This window comes from Cyprinodon tularosa, unplaced genomic scaffold, assembly GCF_016077235.1.
Source record: "Cyprinodon tularosa strain WSP-4 unplaced genomic scaffold, ASM1607723v1 ctg484, whole genome shotgun sequence".
NCBI classification, from domain to species: Eukaryota; Metazoa; Chordata; class Actinopteri; order Cyprinodontiformes; family Cyprinodontidae; genus Cyprinodon; species Cyprinodon tularosa.
In genome coordinates this window covers 1,040,462-1,061,456 of record NW_024039212.1, presented here as the reverse complement: position 1 = coordinate 1,061,456, position 20,995 = coordinate 1,040,462, and the positions used below count along the sequence as shown (strand labels likewise).

The following is a 20,995-nucleotide window of genomic DNA, read 5'->3' as shown; positions in this document are numbered from 1 at the left end:
ATTAGCTGTTTTTTTTTGTAATTCATTATTCATCAAGTCATTCATTGTCAGGACATGCCTCATTGCACTTAGCCTACAGTACAATACTTAAAAATAGAGTCTTGTGTAATTCCAATTTTAATTTGATTCAACAAGATTAAATGGTCAATATTCTAAGACGATATGATACATGAAGTTCCAGGCAAGTTACTTGCCTTTGTAAGTAAATTATCTGTTTCTAGATTCTCACAAAGTATATTTAAAACACCCCGACACACCCCAACCTCAGGCCTGGCTCCAAGGTGGGCTCCGTCGTACTTGGCCACCGTCAGATGCCTTGGGTTTTTTGGTCATCATGAAGAATTTTTTAACCACTCTTTTGACCTGTCACACCGAGCTTGTTTGTCTTACGAGACGGTACAGGGGGCATTTAAGCCCCCAAAAACATAGCCTGAGGAATGGTCGAGACTCCGAAACCCTCCAGCACGTTAAGGTGGCGGGTAAAGGAGAGGAAGCTGGAACCTATAAACCCTTAAGTACACCTTTTTCCAGGCCTATAATTACAGCATCACCTCCTCAATACTATTTCCAAATTGGACTTTCTTTCCCCCAAAATCCAGACATTATCAGGCAGATCTTACTCTGTCTGATCTTCTCCCTCACTTTGAGTACACAATGTGTACTGCTTAAAAATATTAGGATTATAATCCACAAATCCCAAAGGGTTACACTTAATCTTTTGAAATGGATCCATTTAGGTTGGAAGAAACACTGTCATGGTACTCTTTCTGGATGAGTCTCCACCTTAGAAACACCAAATTGTGGTCTCTTATATGTAAGCATGATCCACAGAACATAAACTAGTGAGTTTACAATCACATGCCCATCATGGACTATGTAAAATTAACATTTGAAATTGTTATGTTGCCCACTGTTACTCTAGTTCTATAAGAGCTTGCTTTTTTAAATGTGTGGTAAAGTGTCAATGCAAGGCAAGGCAAGTTTATTTACAAAACACAATTCATTACAAAGACAGTTCAAGTGCTTTACACAAATTCAACACTAAAATATAAAGAAAATAAAAGCAGAATAAAAGCAAGTACAGATTAAAAAGCAGGAGATGAAACACTTAAAACAGTTGGTCCACGGCCCTAAACTAATAATACATCAGTTAACAGATTAACTTCAACATTCAAAGGCAGCTCTAAACAATTTATTTATTTAAATTTTTTTTTATTAATTAAAAAAAAAATCAGAATTTCAGCCCTTTTATAGTCTGGGCGGTTGATACACAGACAACAAATCTGTTAAGTATGATCCATTCAGTTATTTATAGACTATTTGAATGGTTTTATAGTCTATTCTCTTAGCTAAAGGGAGCCACGAAAAAGGACTGTAGAACTGGGCTGATATGTTTTACTTTCTTAGTTCTAGTGAGAACACAGGCAGCAGATGTCTATGTCTGTAGTCTATTTTAGTTCAGCTGGAGCTGGACCTTTTAGGCAAACCAATGAATATGCGGTTGCAGTAATCAATTCTACTAATGATAAATGCATGAATTGGTCTAGATGCTACTTGAACATTTGTCCTTAATCCTGGAAGTTTTGTTCAGGTGATAAAAGGCTGAATTAGTAACTGCCTTTAGGTGCGTCTGAAGATCCAGGTCTGAGTCCATCATGAAACCAAGAATTTGTCCACAATCAGTGGTTTCTAGTGTGAAGAATTAAATGCATATTGGAATTTTCTGCATTTTTCAAATGGGGAATGATTATCACAGCTGTCTTATTATCCACAGTTCCATTACTCACAAAGTCCTTTTTATCTTGATGGTTTCGGTTTTATCTGTGTATTTTCTCTACTTGCTTGATGATGACACGATGCTTAAAGGGGATTAGACAGAGATGCCACTCAAATTGGGTTAATCGACTAGAGTACCATTTCAGAAGGCATTTCTCAGCTTACTGGCTAGACTGCTCCATTTATGGTTCTGCTGTCGATGACATTATTTACTTTTCAGGTTTTAGGGAAGCAGCTTCTCCTAAAGTAGAGCATTTATCTCTCAACAGGAAGATTGGCAGTTTGATACGATATTTCCCCAGTTTACATTTGTCATGTTCTGAGGTAGGGTATTGATCACCATTGATGTTAATAACTGAATATGTTTTGTGTACAAATGCTTTAAGGGATCTACAAAGCAATAGAAAAGCACAAATACTATTTCTGTTAATTCATTATTTAAATGAAAAAAATAGCTTTAGATTTAATAAGATGAGAAAGATTAAAAAAGACAAGAACTCAAGTTTCATATTTTGTCCACATCTACAATAATAAAGAAGAAAGCTTCATTGACATACTGGCCATTCCAACTCTCATGCACTATATTGCTGATCGAATAACAGGATAAATATTTACACTGTCTAATAGTACCATTTACCTAACTGGACAAAAGCAAACATTTGCTAAGACATTACATATTACATTTTTTACAAATTCTGCACAAACATCTACATGCTCTTAAAGTCAGGACCCTTGATATCACCATTTCAATAATAAAAAAAAATGATATATGACATGTAAAGGGTTGTGTATTAGTAAAGCTAATATCTGAAATTGGCTTCTGAATATATTGCCTTCTGAGAGATTTGATGTAACTTAGAGGTTGATAAAGCAGCAATGGCAGGGCTCTGCCCTCTGCTTGGGTTTAGTTTTTTAAGTTTATTCGTGTTATGTGTCTTTATAGTTTATTTCTACCAGTGCTAAGTTCTCAAATTCTCTGTTGCCCCCTTGTGCTTGTTTCCCTTTCCCCTTGGCTTACTCCTAGTTGGTCCTGCCCACACCTGCTCCATATCTCTTGATTTGCTTGTCTTGGTTTAGTCTCCCAATATATACCCACCTCTGCAGTCACTCAGTGCTGGTTTGTTGTGTTTGCTGCTTCCCTATCTCTGGTTTCCCACGTGAATTCTTCCTGATATTCTGGTATTTTGGTTCTCTGTATTTCTGTATTGTTTGTATTTCTGCCTCAGTTAACAATTAAATCTACAAGACTCAACTCTGCCTCCTGATCTCTGCCTTGCATAAAAAAGTAAATGTTCTGTTTCAAATATAGTGTGTCAAATGTATTGATGTTTTTTAGTCTTAATGAGATTTTAGCAGCAGTGTTTTATAATTAGACTTGTGAGCACCATAACTTATCAGCACCACACTCAGTTTTTCACAGTTTCTGTAAACCCTCCACTGTCAGTGTGGACTGGATTCTAGCTTTTTCTTTAACTGAGATTGTTGAAATTCACACAGTCCTTCACACAATATCTAAGCAGGAGAGATGGCAGGTGAGGATTGGCTTTCATAGCAGCTGAAAATTACACTCAGAGCTGATAATATGGTGGTGTTCAGAGGCAAAGGGTAATGATGCTTTAGGCTCAGATGATGTTATTTCCATTACTTCTTTAGTATAATATGAACCAGTTTTTTCAATATTGTACCGTACATTGAATGTTGTAAGCTGCTACTGTATATATGCCTTGGAGATTGGGCTATAAACAAAAACCATAGCTGGGATCAGATATATAGGGACCATCCCAAGGGGGCATAGGGTTGGGTTAATTGTTATAGGCAGAGGTGGAAAAAGTACTAAAATATCATACTCAAGTAAAAGTACCAATACTTGGAGGAAATATTACTCAAGTACAAGTAAAATTACCTATAAGAAAAATGACTCAAGTAAAAGTAATAAGTAGCTAATTTAAAATGTATTTTAAGTAAAAGTTACTTAGTTACATTTAAAAAAAAAACTGTTAAACGGGGCAGGGGATCTCTCCCATGTAGTGAAAATAGGACAAGAAGTCATAAATCCAAAACTATTTAGTTTCTAATTAAAGAAAAATCTATACAAATGTATACACATGTAATGACAAGATAACACATGTCACACATGACATTTAAGACCCTTAGAAAGGTATAATGTGCAATTTTAGTTCAGACCATCCCATAAAATGTTTTTCAAACAATCAATTGAAGGTAAAAGTGCCATAAATTGTTGGTTCTGAGGGCCGTCCTTCTTTTCTTCAAACATTAACAACGGTTATTAATAAGCACTATACAAATGCAATAACAACATAAAACACGCCACACATGACATTTAAGACCCTTATAAATGTATAATGTGCCATTTTAGTGCAGAACATCCCATAAAATGTTTTCAAAGTTTCCACATCAATTGAAAGTGGAATTGAATTGTTCATTCTGAGTGCCATCCTTCTTTTAACATAAACAACGTTTTTTTTTTACTCAGTAACGGATGGGATTTGTAATGTAACGAAATACAATACTTCACTCAAAACGTAATCAAGTAAAATTTAAATTACCGATTTTAAAAGCTACTTGAAAAATACAAAATACACAAAAAACCTACTCAATACAGTAACTCGAGTAAATGTATTTCGTTACTTTCCACCTCTGGTTATAGGTGTTCATAGTTGTAAGCAGGAAGGATATTCTGTAGCTGTCTGCCTCACACAGGTTCTTGGAAGTCTCTTACTGAAGACACTCAGCTCACTTAATAAAAAGAAATAAATAAATAATAAACAATAAGCACTTAAAACAATTTATTTAACTTTATTAATTTTACATTGGAGACATTTAAGCGTTTGACAATAGAGTTGCAGTCTGTGGGAGTGGGGCTCAAACTCAGAACCTTAGGATTCCAAGCTTCATGCCCTAACCACTGTTTCACTGTTGTTAGTTTCTCATTCACTATTGAAAAGCTGTATGCATCAAAATTTTGTTTTGTATACACCCTGTGTATATAAAATGACAATAACATTTGTATAAGTCTAAGTTTTATTTCTTTTACTGCCACTCTCAAAGTGCCAGATTGAACAATCTGCTTATTCCTTTGGTTGGAATCAATCTGTTTGTACATCTTAACATTTGTGCAGCAATCTTTGTTGATCCCATTCAACATGGCTACCTATTGCACATACTAAAAAAATTGTATGAGAAATTTAGAGGCTTTGAATCTTTGATGATCAGGCCCTAAGAGTAAGTTGAGCTGTAGTGATAGTGCGTGTCCTATTTTAGTTCTTTGGATGTTGGACTTCCACAAGCAATTCCCCAAATGGGTTAATATCAAAACAAATTCCAAAGCAGTGAGTGAGGGTGTGTATGTGTGTGCTTGTTTTTGTCCTGTGTGTCTTTTTGTTGCCCTGTGATGAGTTGTCAATCTGTCCAGGGTTCCTCCCAGCCTCTCAACAAATGACCGCTTAATACTGGCACCAGTCCAACCCATCCCCTGAATCAACCCACCCCTCCATGCCCGAGCCCTCCCGTAGTCCCCTCTACCTCAAGGATTTATTAGTGGTCACAATTTAATTATTTTTTTTCATGAGAGACTACCTTTAAGCCCTCTACCTTTATAACATTTTGTTTCTTTCCAATATGGACAGTTAAATACAACAACAGCAAAGAAAAAAAAAAAGAATTGCTAATGAAACCACTGTAAAATGTTGTTCTCCAGTTGCCTATAATATTGTTAGTTTGGTAGATGGAGGAGGAATGAATCAGTCTCCACAGGCATTTTTGTTTTGTCATTTTATATTTGGATGTCACCACCAAACACATGCGCACTCACACACCCATGCCTCCACACAGACTTAATGCAACCAAAAGCCCTCTGCATCTCACATAGGTCACTCCTACTGGGAAAAAGATATTGCTTCTTTATAGGTGTTCTAGCTCGAGGAGACAGTGTATACAAGCTATCTGAAGTCACAAACTCTGGACTTTAACAAAAATCACTGACTTACACATAGATACAGGCAGAAATAACATGTTAATAGAATTTGTTTTTTTCACAGGCTCCAATGATAATCTCACTTTTAATATGCATATGCAGTGCAATGCATTATGTAAATAAAATCTGTGATTTATTTTGTTTATTCTTCTGTTCAACAATTTGGTCAGCTGTGGTTGTTGTATTTTTTTAAATGGTTTTTATTCTGTGTTTTGACTTTGTTTCTGCCATTTTGTTTTTATCTTTTTTTATATGATGACCCCTTGAGTGTCCAGAAAGGCACCTTTGAAATAAAATATATCATTATTAGTATTATTATTATTATTAAAAGTGTTTAATAAATACATTTGGATTAGATTGGATAAGAATGAAATGCATTTTTTAATTATCTAAATTTTGGAACTTTCCCCCTGATTTCCCAGTCTAGAAAAAAAAAAAAAACTGATTTATTCAATTCAAGAGGTTTTATTAATAAAGGATGAAATTTATTTTAAAAAACATGCAAAAACTGAGAAAAATATTAATAATTTATTTTTCTTAAACTTTTTTTTTTTCCCTTGTCATTTGTGTTTTATGGGAGGCTTGTTTGACAGTCCAACTCAAAGTAACAGATTATTATATACTAATAGAGATTTGCAAATTGCTTTAATTTGTCATTTGTATTTCTTTTTATAAAATAAAATGTTATAGCTGAATCATATTTTTCCACTTTGGCCTATCTTTACTTATATATGGAAAAAGTGTGCATGTGTGTGTTTGTATACAAATCTTTGAGTAGGTTCAGAGATTTTTTTGGAGAACACAATTGTAACAGTCATTCTCATGAAGACTATGGAACATAGAGGGTTGGTTGGAGATAAAGTTGTGAAGAATCTTCAAGCAGCATTAAGTTATAAAACATCCTCCTTAGATAGTGGTCAATTCATTAAATCAGTCAGGGGCAGTAAGTTTGGTATTCACAAAAAAAAAAAAAAAATCTTTGTTTGTGTGGTTAGTTAACCTTAAAACTGACATGAATAAAAATTGGAGTTGATAACTACATCATGATCAGTCTCCATCCTGCCTTCATGGCAGATTAAAAAATACCCCAATAATCCACCAGCTGCTCAGTAGTGCAGCACTCCAACCCCATAAGTCAATGACCTCCTGATCTGAATTGACTCTCTACTCATCTCATCACCAGAGAAGGAAAAGCCTGCAGATGCTTCAATCAACTCTAACAGATTCTCTGTATTCAGTTTAGCTGCACAACTGGCAAAGCTGTAAACTTCTTGGAAACCTGAAAAATAGGAACTAAATTTGAATCGTCTTTAGAGTTCAATTGAAAGCTATGTCCAGGCCGACGTACTGATTGGGGTGTGTACTGAAAGACAGAAAAAGTCACTGACAGTGACAGCAGCCATGTAATGGACAAAGAGGCTAGACGAAGTACAAGTAAACGAACAAGACTCCATGCTGTTTTGTGCTGAAATATATTCCTTAAAACATAAGGAAGACATAAACTAAGGGAATATCTTTGAGAGGAAAAATACAAGTAATGAACTCAGTCTAAAATCTTTGGCCTGGGTAATGTCCTCATAGGACCTTAAATATAAGACAATTAAGAGTTTTAAATTTGAAATGATATTCCTTGCTTTTTTCTGAATTAGATTTGTAAAAGAAAAGAAAATAAGTGTAAGAGTACCAGGTGGAAAGAAAACCTTACATTTACCTACAAACCATCTTTGAAAATGGCGTAGATTAAAAATGGATTGAATTAATTCAGTTCAATGCCTTAAAATATTTCTATATCAGTTTGGCTTATATTGCTTTAATTTGCTTATCCTTACCATTTTATTAGATTTTGATATATTAAATAATATGTTATATTTAAATGTACTTGCAATAATTTCATAGTTCTATAAATAGATATTCTATATTTGTTTATGTATGATGTAAGTTTCAAATGATTTCCATAATTGTTCATTCTTTTTTTTTTTGCCTTGCTTAATGTTTTATATCTGAACTATTTTCAACATATATGTGGAGTTCAGCTAAAACTCAGCAAAAGAAGTTTGATTGACTAATATTTTACTGAAGTAAATTGATCAAAGAAACCTTTACTGCATGCATTGCACAAGCTATTTGACTCTCAGAGCTGTATACAAAGCATACTTTACCTAATTCATCAGGAAAATATGTGCTAATTTAACAAAGCCCACCTTAGAATAATTGAGCAGTTTGACCTTTTGCCACAAAATGGTGATTAGTAAGTATATTACTAATGTTGAGCCTTGTGGTCGATGCTGTAATTAGAGGCAGCAGACTATACAGCATAAACGTCAAGGATGGGAGAGGTTTGAGGATCTAATTGGTCTTCGGACATCTTGAAAATTTCTGCTTTACATACATTGTAATGTTAATTGTTGTTGTTAATAAGAAATTTAGAGGATGCAGCTGCTATGGTTTCTTCATGAAACAGAAGAGGGGGAAATGAGCTGCAGCATGGACATGTGACTTAGCAACGGAGAAATGACATTTGTTTAAAGCAAAGTTATTTCGCAGAAAGAGATGAAGGCATATTGAGGAATGAAGGAACTTTAAAGGCAGGGGCTTTAAAGGCAGGTTGCTTTGGGACTGTTTGCAAGGTTATAGCACAATAGAATTAAAAATCATATTATTAATCTATATAATCAATGATCTGCATGGAGAAGCAAAGTCTAAAGTTTAAAAAAATGAACGAATTTTAAGAAGTTTTATTTACTTTTGGATTTTCCTATTGAAAATAGGAAAATGTTTAGCTGGGGCAACAAATCAAAAAGGACAGAGAAAGATGATGGACAATATACAGAGGAAGGTTTTCAAATCAGGGACTTAAAGGGAAAACGTTAAAGAATAATAACAAACTGCATCAATCCTCCTACGAGTTTTGCAATGTCTTTAACCCCGAATTAAGCATTAAGCAACCTACTATTCCTTCACACAAGCTCAGGGCAATTCCAAATTAATAGAAGCAAGCCTGAGTAGAAAGTCACACATTGTTTTACTTTTAACAGGTGCATTTCATTCAGGAAAATCAGGTGAATAATTAACGGGTCCGAAAAATAGGTGGAAATATAATGTATTCTTAAACTACCTAAGAACATTTTTCTTTTTCAGTATTTTTTGTCAACTACTAAGGACATGAGGGAAGGTTAGAGAAGCATTTGTGAAACCTGTCATATAAAACATTAAAGCTCCAGTCCCTCAGTAAGTTAACAATAGTATTTAACACATTTTAAACATTTTTTGCATGTTATATAATGTTTCCTCATTTTCCAGTTGAGTATTATCAGGGAAAAGGTAATTCTGAGCAATATTTAAATGCTTCTAGTACAGATGAACTCACATTTTTTTCAGATCATTTTTTTTTCTTCATATTTCAGCTTAAGCCAATACCTACATTATGAGAGGTAATTCAACAGTACTTTAAATACACAGATGGATAAAAGTTCAGGGAGATATATTTGTCATTAGATAAAATGGAGGGCTTTTATTTTTCACTTTATAAAATAATAAAATAAAAATGCTATTTGGAGGTATAAACCCCTTCATGAGAAAAGATGTCCAAAGTTATTCATGTGTAGCTTTATTCCTGGTTTCATCATTCTAAGATAAAATATGTTTTTTATGATCCTTTACTGTACCTTCATATATAGGAATCCCAACTAACACTTCTAAAATAGGATTTAAAACTAAATTGTAATAATTAATGGTTCCATGTGTTTTATTTTTTTTATTAGTGTATTTTAAAAAATATGTAGCTCTACTTTGAGATAAATACTATAAAAACCATTAAAATCTCAGGTGTTAGGCTTTACATTTTTTTTCTAGTTTTTACAGCACTAGTGGCTCGTTTTTCTGACAGTAGGCTGACAGGAAATGGAGTCTGAGAGAGGGGGAAAGAGATGCGACTAAGGACCACAGGTTGGATTCAAACCCGGGTCCATACATGGGTCGTGTGCACTAACCACTGCGCCACCTGCACACCCAGCTTTACGTTTTTCAGAGAAGGGGGCATTGATGTCACTAGCTTTAAGGCTAAAGGAAATTATTTCAAATTAGAAGCAAAAATAAATAAAGTAGAGGATGATGTTTATCACTCAGCATCTCTAGATTTTCATCAAAATACTCTTGTTGAAAGCAGAAAGAGTTTAAAAGACTATTCAACAATGTCATAAAAAAGTATAAGTAAAAGTAAAAGTAAAGTAAAAGTAAAGTAAAAGTAATTATTAATAACCAAACTAAAGAAATTACAGAAATGACAAAGGCATTTACAGAGGCAGTTACAGGAATAACAGAGGCAGAGTAACTTATGAAATTACAGGAACATTTTCATTAATTAGGATCTTTATATAGTTAGCAAAAAAACTCCTCTTAATAGCACCTCACAATGAAATAAAACATGCAGCGAACATACTGCATTTTAATCAGAAATTTTATGAGCAAGAGACAGATTCTGGTAAAGTGCTGGCATGGTGAATTAAATGGCTGCATGATGAAAGACTAATTATCTCATTACAAACATCATTAATGAAAAGAGTAGGGATCCATTATAGCTCAGAAATAATATTTTTATGATAACATTAAAATAAAATAAAAATTCACTACAATTATACCAATTTTTGGGTAACATTTGCATTTGAACAATCATTCATTGGAAAAAGATAACCAGGAGGGGAAACTCCAGACCTTGATGGGATACCCATTGAGGTTTACTCAACATTAAGATATAAGATTATGCTACTATTGTTACAAATGTTTAAGGAATGTTTTTCAGAGAAAAGCTTCTAGCCAGAAGAGCGTTCATCCATTTTTATCTTTACACATGCTCTGCTTTCTTTATGCTTAAGAGCATTAATTATGGAATACATTATGGAATTCTGATGATAAATGTTATTGGAGATTACGGAAAGCTATGGACAAAGGAAGATAAAAATCTCCAGTGGTTCTAGTTGGATTTGCACAAATCTTGATGACTTGCAAGGTTTGAGAATAATTACAAGACTGTTCAGAAATAATAGGACAGCAGTAGCAGCTAAAATAACCATTCATTAAAGCTAATGTATGCAGAACATGTCACTAAAAACACATCAGGCCAACCCTTTCAGTGAATACCTGGTAATGTACAGAAATTATGTTGCAATTTACTGGTAACAGAAACCAATTAAGGTGCTTTACACATTCACCTGTTGGCAATTACAAACGAGCACATAACCCCATAAGGAAATTGGTTGGCTGCGTTCTACCTATCAATGAGTAGTTAAAAGTTATTTATGTCATGTGACAGGGTGATATTAAAACCAAACCCATAACTTTCACTTCTAATTGGTACACTACCTAATCTAAACCTAAACTGTCACAGCTGAGCTACAACAGCACGAAAAACAACAACCTAAAATGATCAAACTACATTAACCCAAGCAACCAGGAAGGTTCCATTCTGACTTCAGCAAAATAAAAGTTCTTTATTGTTTTTTTCCCCTTTGGAATCTGCATGTGTTTTTAATAAAGTGATGGAAGTCATAAATAGTTTTAACACATCCCTGATGTTGATGAAGGGTGTTAAGAATTATTTGCATTAATACTCTCTTTAATATTTTCCATATTAAAACTAGGATCTGATTTTAAAATCAAATTGTCTTCAGTTGATTAACCTATCAGTCCTTCACTTGATGTAGCATTTGAACCTATCCCAATACAATCAAATATTCCATAGAATAAAATTTAATGTTTTACATTTAAAAAGCTTTAATCATACAGTTTTAAAGACAGAAAAGTAAGGAAATTATAATTGTATTATATGATTAAGAAACCTTAACAAGACTGAGTGTTATAATTTTTTCAATGTGAATTCCAATTAGTCTTAATCGGCATGTTTTGTTGTCTTCCTATTTAGCTGGGGAGCGTGTCCTCCTCTGTTTTTTTTTTTTATTCATCATCTTTATTAGTTTAACACAGTTCCTTTTTTTATCTCTCTCATACAATCTTTTTTTTTTTGTGCGTCGCCATAGTTTATATACTGATGCTCATCATAGCACCTTTATGGCAGCTTCCCCAACACATAATTACTCACCCAGCTACTGTAATTTTTTTGGGAAATTAGGAGCCTCCATTTTCCCAAATAGGAAAATTGTAAGAGACAGAGTTGGATATAAAATGCCAATAATGGCACACTACAGATATAACATATATTGTGTCCATGAATGAGTAACATCTTAAAACAGGATAAAAGGTTATCTAATTTACTGTGTTTTTCTAATTTCTTGATTTTGTACCAATAGTCTGAAATCAGAACATTTATTGTGAGTGAGTAAGTAAGGAATTTATGAAGTCTCGCACATAAAAATGAGCGCAAAAGACTGGGGATATCTTTTAACAACTGCAAAGTAGGTAGTTTTACAGGATGGCATGGCAACAAGCATATCTTTGTTGCACATGCTTTGGTGCACAGCATGCCAGAAAGTAGAGTGTGAGCTGTTATATAACCATCAACCTGGGACAGAAGAGTGGAGCAGGGAGCATAGGCAGTTAGAGATGTGTTTGTGCAACCCAAATTTCAAATATCAGCGTTTTTTTGTAAGTTACGAACAACCTACAGTAAATTAAAGTACTCAGTTATCTTTTGGCTTCCTAGATAATATGCAATTTTCCCTGTGGTTGGAGCAAACGTTTAATGCTGCATAAAGATGCCCTCTGTACCCCTTTAATTTGTTTCTTTCTCAAATTGTATTATGCTAACTTCTTCAATTTTGATAACATAAAAAGAATCACTTACTTTTTAAAATGTATTTGTTCGTCACACTGAGCTCCGAAAAAGTACTACAGTTACAATGGTGACCTCTAGAGGAGAGTAAAGCATTCCAAAAATATAAGACCTTAATGTATTATTGTGCACTATTACTTTAGAATTAGAAACATTTTTCAGCCCCCTTGAGTTAATACTTTGTAGCGCCACCTTAAGCTTTGGGGCATGTCTCTATCAGTTTTGCACATCAAGAGACTGCAATTTTTGCACATTCCTGTTTGCAAAACAGCTGGAGCTCAGTGAGGTCGGATGGAGAGTGTTTGAATAGCAGTTTTCAGTTCTTTCCAAACATTCTCAAGTAGATTCAGGTCTGGACTTTGACTTGGCTATTACTTGGCTATTCTAACACCTGGATATGTTTACTTATGAACAATTGCATTGTAGATTTGGCTTCATGTTTTGGATCATTTTCTTGTTGGAAGACAAATCTCCATCCCAGTCTCAGGTCTTTTGCAGACTCCAACAGGCTTTCTTCCAGAATGGTCCTTTATTTGGCTCCACCCATCTTCCTATCTTCCTTGTCCCTGTTGAGGAAACAGGCCTAAACCATGATGCTGCTACTCCCATGTTTTATAGTGGGTTGGCTTCTTCAGTGTGATTAGCTGTGTTGCTTTTAGACCAAATATAACATTTTGCAATGTGGAAAAAAAGTTTGATTTGGACCAGAGCCCAGATCATCTGACCAGAGCACCTTCTTCCACATGTTTGATGTGTCTCCCAGGTGGTTTGTGCAAAAAAAAAAAAAAAAAAAAAAAAAGACTTTTTATGATTATCTTTAAGAAATGGGTTTCTACCCTAAAGGCCAGATTTTTGTAGTATGACTGATTGTTATCCTATGGACAGAGTCCCCCAACTCAGCTGTAGATCTCTGCAGTTCATCCAGAGTGATCATGGTCATTTTATTTTTTTTTATTTGTTCTGAAGCTTTTCTAAGCTTCGTTTTTTCACTCTTGTGTCGACAGCATGATTTACCATACTATGATAGGTCTTTGGTCTTTTGTCTTTTATTTACAAACTCCCCTATACAGAACACCTTGATCACTGCTGCACTTTATGAAATGTTTTTTCGCTGCTAAGCTGCTGTTCATTTGCTGTCTGGAAGCTGTACAAAACAAAATGTTGTTTTGTATACACTGTGTGTATACAAAATGACAATAAACATCTTGTGGATTGTCATCAGAAATGAAACCAGCAGAGTAATAGTCAGGTTATGTTTTTTTAGAGGGTTATATATCTAATGCACCAACTCTCCAAACACACACCCACACGCACACACAAAAATAAATGCTGTACTGTATTTTTTGATGGGAAACTGAACCTATATAAGCCAGTTTTTTTAGGCAGCATAGCCAATGAATACAAACTTTACTTTGATAGTGTGACCCCACATGTTAAGTAGGAATACTTCATATAACTTTGACTGATGTACATCATCTTAGCATAAACTTACCAACAAAAACTGTCACAAATAGGGAGCAAATTTCAGGCAAACCAGACTTTCAGTCTATTTCTGCCCACATTCTACTTTAACCCCATGTTTCATAAAGAATTCCTGAATATATTGGTACTTGTTGGTACAAAATATTGGAACAGTCACTAGCATTCTGTAAAGTACTTATGCTTCTATTTTTTTTTTTATTTTTTTTTTTACATGTTTTGATATGAAAGCTTGACTTATCTAATATTAGAGTTTGCCAACAAAAAAAGATTTAAACAGAGCATTTCTGTTAAACATTTATTTTGTTGAATAACAGTTTAATGTCTTGTTTTTCCATCTCTTCTTTTTATCTCCCCATTGCCACCTTTCACTACATTTTTCTGTATCTCTGTCCTCATTTGACCTTCTCTGTGCACTTGCAGGACTACACATTGACAATGTACTTCCAGCAAGCCTGGCGAGACAAGCGACTGTCCTACTCCGAGATTCCACTCAATCTGACTTTAGATAACAGGGTGGCAGACCAGCTCTGGGTCCCTGACACCTACTTCCTCAATGACAAGAAGTCATTTGTTCATGGTGTCACTGTGAAAAATCGAATGATCCGACTGCATCCGGATGGCACTGTTTTGTACGGTCTAAGGTCAGATCTTAATCTTCTCTTATAGAATTTATTATCAGAGGTTGGTTATCTTAGTTCAGAAGTAGAAAGCCTGTACATAGATTACTTCCAACCATTTGCATTTCCAGCTCTACAACATTGATGAATGTTTAAAAGCTTGGTCTCAAACTCCAATCCTCAAGGGCCAGTGTCCTGCATCTTTTAGAAGCATCTCTGCTTCAGTACACCTTACTCCAATATGAACTCACTATCAGACCTCTGCAAAATTGATTCTGGTGTGAAGGGCAAGGGACCTATTTATAAGTTGCAGTACCCTGGGCCTTGAGAAGTTGGGTTTGTGACCACTGGTTTAAAATCACATGCTTAAGAGAACAAGATAAAAAAAAAAATGGCTGGGATTTTACCTTCTGAGGAAGGAATTAACCTGAACCTATTTTCTACCAAAATGTTTGGTTTTAATGTTATGTTTGCCTTTATTACACAAAGAATGTATCAGAAAAAATTAGTACTTTTGGTATGCTTGTAAATGATACTGAATCCAGATATAAAATTCATCTTTAACATAGCAAAGCTATAAAACTAAAAAAAAAAAAAAAAAAAAAACAACTAACATGGTAAGATAAACACAGATATACTGAAAACATACAAAATGAGAACCAAAACACTAAAAACCTAGGGGAAAAAAATCCATAAACTCCCATTGGAGGTTAAACACCAGTCACAACAAGTGAGTCAATGAGAAAAAAAAAAAAAACAAACAGCAAAGAAACTAGGTAGACAAGCGGGGACTTAAGATCATGGTACAATTGACATGAAGACCACTGCTGCTTCTGTTGCTGTGGACAATGGAAATCTTCCTGCGATGTGTAGGGATGGTGTTAGAAAAGCAGCAGCCAGAGGCACTAAGGCTGTGTCTGATCGTCCGCCCTAATCACTATACAGAGCACTAGTATTTTCCTTCGATTCAGAAATTTTCTCTCAAGGTTAAAAATGTTTCATGGGCGGGACTGTGTTTCTATCAGACAATCTCAACAGAATTTAAGTCTGAGTGTTGATATTGATAACAATATGAATAATAAATAATAATGTTTTTTGTAACTACACTCCTTTTTCAGCTAAAAATGTATCTAATTACTTTTACATGGTATTGTGTTTACATTACTTGCAATCTAATGCAGGGTGTTACTACAACTTAATCAATCAAATCAATTTTATAGAAGCAGAGACATGCAGGAAGCTGGGATACGCATATGTGGCACTGATTAGCTGAGTGGAGCTAGGATTCCCAGGACTATCTATTGGTACAGGAACAGACTGTTAGATCTTATTGATCTGTTTTTGAAAAGTGTTGAAAAAACTAATTATTAGTTTAGGTCTCACTAAAACAGTTTTTAATTTGGTCTTTTTTTCTGTTACAGATATAAAATAAAAATTGACAAGGTATTCTTGTTTCAGGTCATGAAATCAAAAAGATAACTCACATTATCATCTTATCAGCTGTCAAGACCCGTGATCACTTGGCATCATGGTTCCCATGCTCTGTACAACACAGATATTACAAATATTGCTTTGGATGTAGTGGGATTAGACTGGTTGAAGAAATCCATCATCCTTGACACTCAATAACATTTAAGAAGGATAACCAGAATTCCACAAATCCTTAACTGGTTCATATAATCAGTGAGAGCTCAAAACTTCAGAAAGCACGCACAAATAAGCTATTCCCTTAAAATCCTCTCCAAAAATATATAGGGGTTTAATTTATTATATAAATAAATGTTGAAACAAGAACAATGTTTGTTTTTGTGCCATAAGTTAGGCCCTCCCAGATTAAGCTGTATTTCCTAAGACTAATAAGTACTAAAAAAAAAAAGATTTGAAACAAAAATGGTTATAGAACTATATTCTGTCTGATGTTTTTACTCTTTTTTTTGTGTGGTTCTTTTACTCTCTTAGATTCCATACATCACAAACATAAATACCGTATTCATTATTAACACACAGAGAACAGCAGAGATGGCAAAAGTACTCGCTTTCCGTACTTGAGTAAAAGTAAAAAGTCGCCATAAAAATAAGTAGTAAAGTAAAGGAAAAATATCAGAAAAATCTACTTGAGTACAGTAACGAAGTATTTGTACTTCGTTACTTCCCATCTCTGGAGAACAGAAAATAATTAAACTATATTGTCATCCAGTTGGGAAATTCATGTCCCCCAGCAGCAAAATGAAACACAAATGGCAGCATGCAAACAAAGAGTAAAATCATAAATAAAAAAATTTAAAAAGCAGGAGACCATGCAGTAAAGGCACATCGGTATGCTAATTTATAAATAAAACACTGCAGTTATTAGTTCTTAAAAATAGTAAAAGTAGTATTCATTATTCAAATGAAATTAGTATTGAAAAAATAAAGAAGTTGTCATGATGGGTTCTCAAAGAGCGACCCAGATATGCAGAACACCACTGACGGACACAGGAATAAAAGTTTAACAAGTTTATTTTGGTACAAGCACACAGAATGTACTGGTTCTGGCTCGGGCCTGGGCACTGGTTCACCGGAGTCTGCGTGAGAGACAGTTCAGTTAGCGTTGCAAGCAGGAGCTTGATTTCTAGATGATAACTGATTGTACCTTGAGGGTTCTTGAGATTAGCTTTGGGAGAGTCACTGTTGGATCTGGAGAGGAGTTGATCAGCAGAATCCGCTTACTGCTTCAGCGTCTCACGTCTAATAATGAACAGACCTTGGCTTAGGGTTTTCCAGCTCTTAGTCCTGAGCTGCATGGAAGTCTCTATGGTTCTTCGGGTTTGGCTCAGAGGGTCGGCTCGGCAAGTTAGCTCTTCCAGAGCTTCTCAGAGGAGACACTGGATTTCTGGAAGAAAAAGGCACGGTTAGAATCCAGGCTGAATTCAAAGTCACAAAGTTACACAGAGAATCTAGGCTTAGGCGCTGACCAACTGGATCAACACTGCGGCGTTGAGGCAAGGTCTGAAGACAGCTTATATAGTGGATCCTCTGAAGATCTTGATGGGCTGCAGCTGTGCAGGAGGCTCACTCAGAAGGATCCACGGCGGACTCTGCTGGAGAGAGGTGGAACTTCTCCAGCTCCCAACAGTACCCCCCCCCTCAACGACCGCCCCTTGGCGGTCCGGAAGAGGTCGAAGGGCAGGAACGCTCGTACTCCTCGATAAGGGCAGGATCGAGGATGTGCGAGCCCGGAACCCACTGGCGATCCTCCGGTCCGTAGCCCTCCCAGTCGACGAGGTACTGCCAGCCGCGACCTCGTCGACGGGAGTCCACGATGCGTCGAACGGTGAAGGCTGGATGACCATCGACCTCCAGGGCGGGTGGTGGGGAGTCGGAAGGCGGGCACAGAGAACTCGAGACGACAGGTTTGACTTGGGACACGTGGAAGGTTGGGTGAATCCGGAGAGACTGAGGCAGTTGGAGACGGACTGATGACTCGGGAGATCTTGTAGGGACCTATGAATCTGGGCGAGAGTTTTCGAGACATCCCCTTAAGGGGAATGTCTCGAGTGGACAGCCATACCTCTTGGCCTTCTGTGTACTCGGGGGCGGGACGTCTCCTGGAGTCAGCGAAGCGTTTGTTGGTATCTGAAGATCGGTTGAGGGTGGTGATGGTTTCTCTCCAGATCTTCTGAGGAGCTGAGGCTGTCTGGAAGGCCGTTGGGAGTTTCCTAAGGGGAATGAGATGGCAGGCCTTTGAGAAACGGTCAACAATGGTGAAAATGGTGGACATACCTCGAGAAACGGGGAGGCCGGTGACAAAGTCAATAGCAATGCGGGACCAATGGCGCGAGGGAACTGGAAGCGGCTGAAGCAGGCCAGATGGAGGTTGATGTGAGGCTTTATTACGGGCACAAGTGGAGCAAGCCAACACATACTCCTTGACATCTCTATGGAGGGTGGGCCACCAGAAGCGTCTTGAGATCAAGGCAATAGTTCTACTGACTCCCGGATGAGCAGAAAACTTGGCAGCTTGCATCCATTGGATGAGACGGGACCTGACGGAAGATGGCACATAGGATCGGTTAGTGGGACCGTTACCTGGGTCGGGTTCAGTAGCCAGGGCGGAGTTGATAAGGTCAGTGATTTCCCAGTTTACCACTCCCACAGTGCAGGAAGCCGGGAGGACTGGTTCAGGCGTCTCGGGATGATCGACGGAGTAAAGACGAGAGAGAGAATCGGGTTTGACATTTTTGGATCCAGGTCTGTAGGAGATGATGAGATTAAAACGTGAGAAGAAGATGGACCACCTGGATTGACGAGGATTGGCTTGCTTGGTTGACTGGATGTAAGCCAGGTTCTTGTGGTCAGTCCATACTAGAACCAGATGCTCAGCTCCCACCAGCCAATGTCTCCATTCCTCCAACGCCAGTTTGATGGCCAACAGCTCTCGGTCTCCCACATCGTAATTCTTCACAGCGGAAGAAAGTCTACGGGAGAAGAATGCACAGGGGTGGATTTTCTGATACGAAAGTTTCTGGGATAGGACTGCTCCAACTCCAGAATCTGAAGCGTCCACCTCGAGAATAAATTGTTTAGCCGGGTCAGGCTGCATTAGCACAGGTGCTCTGGAAAATAAAGATTTCAGTTTATCAAACGCAGCTTGCGCCTCAGGGGTCCACTGAAAAGTGCGTTTGACAGAGGTCAGAGAAGTTAATGGAAGGGCGGTTTGGCTATAGTTCCTGATGAAACGACGATAAAAGTTTGCAAAAACCAGAAATCTCTGTAGCTGTTTGCGGTTCTCTGGAACTGGCCAATCTAACACTGCCTTTATCTTGTCCTCAGATGGTTTTACCTGGCCGCCCTCGAGCACAAACCCCAAAAAGGTGACTGAAGACTGGTGAAATTCGCACTTCTCTGCCTTTACGAACAGCTTGTTCTCCAGCAGTCTCTGTAAAACAAGGCGGACATGTTTCTTATGTTCGGCGAGATTCCTAGAGTAAATGAGTATGTCATCAATATAGACGAAAACAAACACATTTAAAAAGTCTCTGAGAACATCGTTCACGAGGGCCTGGAAGCAGGCTGGAGCGTTAGTTAGACCAAAAGGCATTACCAAATACTCGAATTGGCCCAATGGAGTCTTGAAGGCTGTTTTCCATTCATCTCCTTCTCGGATCCTAAGGAGATGATAAGCATTCCTTAAATCCAGTTTAGAGAAAACTGTAGCTCCTTGTACAGGTTCGAATGCAGAGGCGAGTAGAGGAAGTGGGTATTTGTTCTTTATTGTGATCTGGTTCAAACCTCGGTAATCAATACATGGTCTCGGGGAGCCATCTTTCTTTCCAACGAAGAAGAACCCAGTGCCCAGAGGAGAAGAAGATGGGCGGATTATTCCTGCAGCTAATGATTCATTTATGTATTTTTCCATGGTTTCTCGTTCAGGTTTGGAAATGTTGTACAATCTGCTGCTAGGTAGTGGTGCTCCAGGTAATAGCTCAATGGCACAGTCATATGGTCTGTGTGGAGGTAGGGACGTCGCACTGACCTTACTGAAGACAGGGGCTAGGTCATCGTACTCGGAAGGAACAGAAAAAAGGTCAGGAGAGTCCATCTCCCCCCCACCTCTAGGAGACCCCACCAAGGGGGCAGCCGAACGGAGGCATGTTTCATGGCATGAAGTGGACCAAGATTCCAGGTGACGCTCAGTCCAATTTATGTGAGGATTATGCTTCTCCAACCACTCGAAACCAAGCACCAGAGGGGAACATGCAGAAGGAAAAACAAAAAATGTTATTGTCTCTCGGTGGTTACCTGACAGAAGTAGCTCGAGGGGCTGAGTTTGATGGGTAACTTGGTGAAGTTTCTTTCCGTCAATTGCAGAAACACTAAGAGGTTGAGTCAGAGGAATGGTTTCAATTTGAAGTTGTTGGACAAGGTTTGAATCGATTAAATTCCGTTCACAGCCTGAATCGATGAATGCAGAAAAGGAGAGGCTTTGGTTAGAACAAAACAACGTGGCAGGAAGCAACAATCGAGGAGATTTCTTAGTGTTAATTTGGCCCGCCAGACTCCTCAGATCCTCTGGCGGGCCCTCGCTTTTGATTTAGCCGGGCAGGAAGCGATGAAGTGTCCACTCTCACCACAGTAAATGCATAATTTGCTTAGAAAACGTCTTTGTCTCGCCTCTGGGGTGAGCGTAGTGTGTCCCACCTGCATGGGTTCGACATCTCTTTCGCCCGAATGAGAGGCCTGGATAGGCAGCGGAAGAGACTGGGAACTAGGTCTCTGCATGGGCGGCTGCTCTGTAGGGGAAGAACAAACAGTCACGTTATGTGAGGCAGGAGAAAGTGTCCCCTGCCTTTTAGAACTGTT

General features: G+C 37.3%; 1 protein-coding gene across 1 annotated transcript in view; it reads left to right on the top strand.

Annotated features, from left to right (window-relative positions):
* The window catches only part of LOC119794599 (gamma-aminobutyric acid receptor subunit beta-2-like), a 64,720-nt gene that overhangs the window by 9,405 nt on the left and 34,320 nt on the right, over positions 1-20,995 (top strand). Inside the window, exon 4 of the mRNA XM_038302223.1 lies at positions 14,457-14,677. Within this exon, the coding sequence (XP_038158151.1) occupies positions 14,457-14,677 (221 nt within the window). The remainder of the gene's footprint in view (positions 1-14,456; positions 14,678-20,995) is intronic.